At 44.7% G+C, this 6,605-nt stretch overlaps 1 protein-coding gene across 1 annotated transcript; it reads right to left on the bottom strand.

The window, feature by feature from the left end:
• Nucleotides 1-1,311: 1,311 nt before the first annotated feature.
• Nucleotides 1,312-5,734, bottom strand: ADO (2-aminoethanethiol dioxygenase). The gene has a single exon (XM_047702797.1). The coding sequence runs from the start codon at nt 5,367-5,369 to the stop codon at nt 4,557-4,559; it is 813 nt and encodes a 270-aa protein (XP_047558753.1). The 5' UTR covers nt 5,370-5,734; the 3' UTR covers nt 1,312-4,556.
• Between the last annotated feature and the right edge of the window lie 871 nt (nt 5,735-6,605).

Here is a 6,605-nt window from a genome sequence, read left to right as displayed (position 1 = left end):
TTTTTAAAAGAGTAAGATTATTTTGATGATTGTCAAATTCGTTAATCATTTTCACCTTGATGTGGGCTTGAAGTGGTACAATATACCATAAGGAACACATCTTGGTGTTTTTTCAGACAACTTGGTCACTTTTACTTGATTTTAACATGTCAGATCAACTTTTAATCTAAAACCAATGTTGAAACATTGAGGGTATTGTCATACAGGTGTCTCATTTTTTACTTTGCTCAAGAAATAAAGCATATAAAGCTCAGCCTGCTCCTTCTTACATTCGATATGCTTTATTGAATATTTCTGATAGTACAGCTGTTACTGGGCATTCTTACTAAAAATAAACTTCTTGGGGTGCCTGGGTGGCTGCTTCTCACCTGCTCATGCTCTCTCTCAAATTAATAAAATCTTAAAAAAAACACACACACACACAAACTTCTGGAGAATAATTGCTTAAAGATTGTAATGCATTGGGGCGCCTGGCTGGCTCAGTGGGTTAAGCCGCTGCCTTGGGCTCAGGTCATGATCCCAGGTCCTGGGTTCGAGCCCCACATCAGGCTCTCTGCTCAGCAGGGAGCCTGCTTCCTCCTCTCTCTCTGCCTGCCTCTCTGCTTACTTGTGATTTCTGTCAAATAAATAAATAAAATCTTAAAAAAAAAAAGATTGTAATGCATTTGCTCTGGTTCACTGCATATCAAAAATAGGTCTATTAAACCTAAATCAGGTTTTCAATTATTCATAAATCATTGTATTTAAATACCAACCACTAATTAAGCCAAACTGCTTGATATATATTAAAAGTGGCTGTAGGGATATTTTAACTGTTCTACACACACACACACACACACACACACACACACACACACACACACACACGTCTATGTATATGTATTTGGTGGGAATGGTCAGCATCAATTACTTAAGATGCTGCCAATCCAAACGGCAATTAAACTTTACAGAAAAAGTAAAGATAAGAAATAAATTTAAGTCTAAAGATTCTTTCCTTCATGGATAAAAGTATTTTTGTTTTCTGGCACTAGTTTATTTCCCTTAGCTTAAATATAAAAGGAACTATTTTGTGTTGTAGCAAAATAACATGATTAGACAGCTTCAGATACGTTTTCAATCAGATAGTTTCAAAGCTCACTCTCAAGGAAATAGACTAAATTTATATTATTACTTGGGTTTTAGAATCTGCAGAAAGCCACCTGTTTTCAGTACAATATAATCCTACTGTATAGACTAAATCTTTAACAGTAATTAAAATGTAGACATCATAGTATTTTTCTTCTCCATTTTGCAATAATCAAATAATCTAAACAATTTCAAACATGACTTTATTTTCCATAAGTACACTGATTTTAATCCAGAAATATAAACATCTCTGGATCTGAAAATTCAGTATGTTGTATATAGGGCTTAACAAACGATTTTCTTGACAGTAGATGCTTCGTTACACTGAAATGATCAGTGGTTGACTTGTTTCTAACTTGGGAGTTCAGAATTCAGACTAGGAGGGTTACAGATGTGGCACTGCCCTCAGTTTAGAATTGAATGGGAGTGGTCTGAGTCCTGAATTACAGACATACTGCTTTTTTGCTGAGCAGTGCAGCTAGGGCACAAGATACAATCATTGGGATTAGACGAGCAGTAACAGCCTTCTTCAGATGCTGAGGCACCTACGAGGGGACAATGCAAAAGGGGGAATAAAAGGTGTGGATTTTGGAAGAATTTAGGGACTATTAGTCTTAAAAGTTCAGAGAACCCATTCCTGTTGACAAGTATACGGGCCCCTGATTTTCATTAATAAACAGCAGTTACTGTAAACTCAACCCATGCAAATCAAGCTTTGTAAAAAATCAATTCTCATAAAATAGGTAGGTACACAATAGTCTCCATTAATATAACTGGCTTTTGATATAACCAGAGAATACAAAAGCTTTAGAAGTATTGAGACAGACATCTCATTCATGAGGCAATTATTGCATTTGTTATTCAACAGAAAAGTGATTAGTATCATTGTGCTCATTAGTCTGTGTAGAGGAAGACAAATTTTTCTCACAGCTGTTACTAAAATATAGTATATATATATTGCAGGAATATATGGAAATACAACAGCAGCACATCAAGTCAGTCATGACCAACAGTTTATGCAGAGGTACCAGCTTTGCTGCACCACAATTTCTATTGGCATTAAGAATATTCTTTCCTTAGTGGCTCACTGAAACAAGTTCAGTTTTCACCACTAATTTCCTCAGAATTTATTAATGAACTAGAAGTTTCACTGTTATTGAAATAAATTAGATATCATATTGCTATTCTGGCCTGCAAGAATTTCAGTTATTCTTTTGAAAAGCACCTTAGTTTTTCTTTCTTTTTTTTTTAAATTCAACTTGTATCTGAGAACTTTAAAGTTTGGAAAAACAAGTCCTCCTTTATTACTGTCCTACTGGAAGAATGAGTTCTTGTTGGTTTAATGTACACCAGGTTGTATTATATAGCATATATATCACTATCAACAAGCTTTATAAGTTAATCAAATTTTGGCTATAATTCAGAACGGGGAGATTATGTGATTGGTAACCATACACTTTCATTACTGTGCTATTAAAAAACCCATTTTGTGAACATTTTTTTAAGAAGATAATCATTTGCATATCTAGGATTATTTTTAAACTGAATGGCATTAAAAAGTGCTTTAAACTGCCTCCAAGGCAGATTAAACCACACCAGAATGTGAAGCTACCAACAAACAATGTTAGCAATCCTGGAAGAAATGCCTGGCATTATGCCTGTCTCAGGTTTTACAAGAGAGTGACATTTCGCATTGAATAAGCATCTTTTTTGTTTAAAAAAAAAAAAAAATTAAGAATTTGTTTTTCTAGCTAAAAAACTGGGAACAAATATTCCTTCACTCTGGGGCATTAGTAACCCAGTGTGCACAAAGAGGCAAGGGCACATACTGTTTTTTCTACAGGGACACTTTCCACCAATAGCAAATCTCCCTTTATTACAGACCTTAGAACTGGACTGCCATTTGGGCAAGTCAATCAAGAGGGCTTAGACAACAGCTGGGCAGATTTTTAACGTGTTTATTTCTACAGTTTGTTTTTATTAAAAGTGTTGTGAAAAAGGAATCCTATAAATAGTAAAAAGAGGGAAACAATAGTGCTCCATAGCCTGAAGCAAATAGTGTAAATACATTTGTAAACAAGGTAAAGTTGCTGAGCTTCCTAAAAGGACAAAAATAAAACTAGTTACAGATAGCACAATTGTTTAAGAGGTTAGGAAGTACTTTGTCCCAAGTTTTGGTGCTCTAAAATGGCCAGCAGTATAGGTAATTCTCTATTCTGTAGCCTCGATCATTTGTGCCTTCTCTCTTCCTATAGAAAACTACACTGGATGAAGCAAACACTGGCTCTCTACTGTTCTGAGGGGTTTTGAGAACACTGCCACCAAAACAATACAGCTGGAACCACCAGCCTTCTGGAACACTAGAGCTCCTGAGAGAATCTCAGTCAGTCATCAACATCTTTCTCTATTTTTGCAGGAAAATACTGGAAGTAAATAGGGGCATGGACTTCAACAGCTGGCTAGGAGTGCTTTACATTCGGTTGTTTGGAAGCATGCTGATTTAGCTCCTTTGAATCTTCTCCTTAGAGAACATGGAATTACCCTAACTTCTTAAAGCACACGAAGACCAAAAAAAAAAAAAAAAAAAAAAAAGTCATTTGAGGATAATATAGTTTTTGCATTAAAGGTCAATCTGCAACAAGCAATCTGTTCAACTCACAGATCTGGAGACTCATGGGGAAGAGAAGCTGTAAGTGACCATTTGTCACTGAGATATGCAGGTGCTAAATTTCTTACTAGATGCTGCCAGAGTAAACCAGATGTGGCTACTGGGCAAGAGGAGGAAAGAAATTAAATCTTGTCCTCTACATGCATAGTTATGTTATTGCAGTGATGCCCCAACTCTGGAAAAAAAGATCTATTCCATAACGAATGAATTAGGCAGGATAGCTCATTTTAAGTAGTAGCTCATCTTTTTAAGCCTAGTTTTTACCAATGACTTGAACTAAAAACAATTCAAACCACTGGGTCATGCAGTCAATAAGTTAAAACTATAACAATAAGTAAAAGGGCATAGGACATAAGTGGAAAACAAACCCTATTTACCCGGGTAAAGGGGGTGGGGGCATTTAGTGTATTTTGTATAGGATAAGGAACAGAGAAAAGAATATTTTCATTATGGCTTTAGGACGGAAGCGCTTCAGATAGTCCCCCTTCCCCCCTTTCCCCCAAATCAAAACCCCGGTGGCAGTGACAGAGCCAGGAAACAACCTAGTCTACCCGCGTTCCCCACCCCCTAACCCGGCCCCGTGGCTGCACTCCAGACGTCAGCGCTTCCCACGGCTCCGGAGGAAGCGGCTACAGCCCATTCCAGTAGATCCAACGCCCAGGCCTGGGGGTACGGACAGAGCCCTTATGGTGGGTCGCGGGCAGCGAGGCCCAGATGTGAACAGGGCATGTCTTCGGCCCACAGCAGCCAGGCGCGAGCGGCTTCAAGGGAAGACTTTGGGACCTGGATAGGGCTCCCCTTCGCACCAGAAGTCATCGGCTTGCGGGGTCTCCAGGAGCCACACCTCTCGGGGCAGGTCACAGGCCGAGCCGGAGGCCTCCTTGTCCCTGACGGGCTCCAGCACCCGGTAATAATGGCAGTCCCGGCCATCGTCGGGGTCATAGGGCGGGGCCAGAATGTCCAGGAAGGCGGCGGGTCCGTCCACAGCGTCGATCTGGTGCAGGTTGTCCTGGTGCGGAGTGAGGACACAGGGGCCGCTGGCCTCGGTGTACTCGGCCCGCGAGCGCAGCACGCCTGGCCGCACAGCGTCCCGCTCCCGGGCCTGCAGCGGCGGTTCGAACTGCTGCTCCGGCGGCGGGGCCCGCGGCTGTTGCCCGCAGCCCGCCTCCAGTTTGTCCATGCAGCTGATGCGAACGGTGCCATAGAGCACTTTGAGCATGCCATGCATGCCCGGGTGGTCGTGCAATGGGATGGACGTGCCGCTCTTGAGCAGGAACACGCCGAGGCTGAAGCCGTCGGTTTCGTAGATGTGCATGTAGGTGACCGGCGGCAGGTTGGGCGGTAATGGCTGCAGCGTGGCCTTACGCGGGGCGATATTCAGGTCCTCGGCGCGGACTTGGGTCAGCAGGTTCTTCAGCTTGCTCAGGTTCTCCGGAAAGCCCTGCGGCATCGGGGCCTCGGGGCCCGGGGCGGCGCCGAGGTCGGAAGCGCTGCGGCCGCCCCCGCTGCCCCGGAAGGTGAGGCACGCCTGGCGGGCGATCCGTTGGATCAGGGAGGCCATGTTGTCTCGGGGCATGCTCGGCTGTTCCTCCGCGTTCCGAGGCCGGCCCCCGCCGCCCCCTGCTTTCTTCCGCCCTTTGCGGTCTCCGGCGGCCGCCAGGGCTGCCCGCAGCCCGGGGTGAAGCTAGAGGCCCCGCAAGTACCGGTCTTTCGGGAGCGCGGCACCCCTCAGCAGCCTCACGCCCGCAACAGTCCGGCGCAACCGCCCCGCGCCTCCGGCGAGCGCGCACGCGCACGACCCACACGCTGCACTCACGCCCAAGGAGCAGGTACCAGCCGCGCGGACCGTGGAAGGCTTTGCATTACGCCCAACGTTCCATTCAAGTGGCCCACACCTACGACGGTGGCCCGGCGCTCTGTCCGTCTTACAGAGCATGCTGGGACTTGTAGTCCGATATTTACGGGAGAGCTCTGAGCTTCCTTTGTCAGCTGGAAAAAGAAGGATTGAATTTGTTTCTTATGAAGCGCCCTTATTCGCGGTTCCAAGGTGTTTGCTTGTTAGAAAAAGTGAATTGGGGCACAAGAGAAATAGCCGGTTGACTACAACTCCCGGCAGCCCCAGTATACTGGCGTGACGCACTTCCGGCAGCTGGCCTGTGGCGTGGTGGGATCTTGGCCACTGCATGGAACAGGGCAAGAGGGTTGTTAACCTTCTGGCGCTGCTCGGTCCTGTTCCGCCCAGCAGGGTCGCTTTTCTCCGGCCCTACCCTTGGGAAGGAGGCTGTTGAGTTAACTTTATGTTTTCCTGGCCACCTAGGCAGCACTATCTGCCACGTAGATTACTGGACGGCACTTTCGTAATTTTCCAAGTTTCTTGGGAGATGAGAGGGTCGAGGCCATCCCGCGTGATCACGATTCCTCAGCACAGCCGTCCCCAGCTGTTGTTTGCATCAGGGTGTGATGACGCTGCTCTTCCGGTTATAGAGCACGATAGTTTTGCTGGGTTTCTAGAGACCATTTGCTGTGGCCAAGGACTGTGTCTATTAAGGGTTATCAAACCTTGGTTTGCCCAAGAAGCACCAGGTTAGGAGGGGAGGTAGAGAGGGGCTTTTAAAAAAATACAGATTATGGTCTGGAAATTGATTCACTAGGTGATTTTGAGGCAAACGTATGAGAAACGGTGGTGTGCGAGAAACGGACAAGCTCTTGACCTTCACCTAACCCTGAGTTTAAGGTATCTTTGGACTTCCAAAGTGGAACATGGGCTTCTTGTTCGTTTTGTAATTGGAGTGGTTCTATAAATCCTCTCCAG

Source organism: Lutra lutra, chromosome 14 (assembly GCF_902655055.1).
Source record: "Lutra lutra chromosome 14, mLutLut1.2, whole genome shotgun sequence".
In the NCBI taxonomy this organism is placed as follows: Eukaryota; Metazoa; Chordata; class Mammalia; order Carnivora; family Mustelidae; genus Lutra; species Lutra lutra.
Note: the sequence above shows the minus strand (reverse complement) of the source record. Positions and strands in the feature narration are given on the sequence as shown.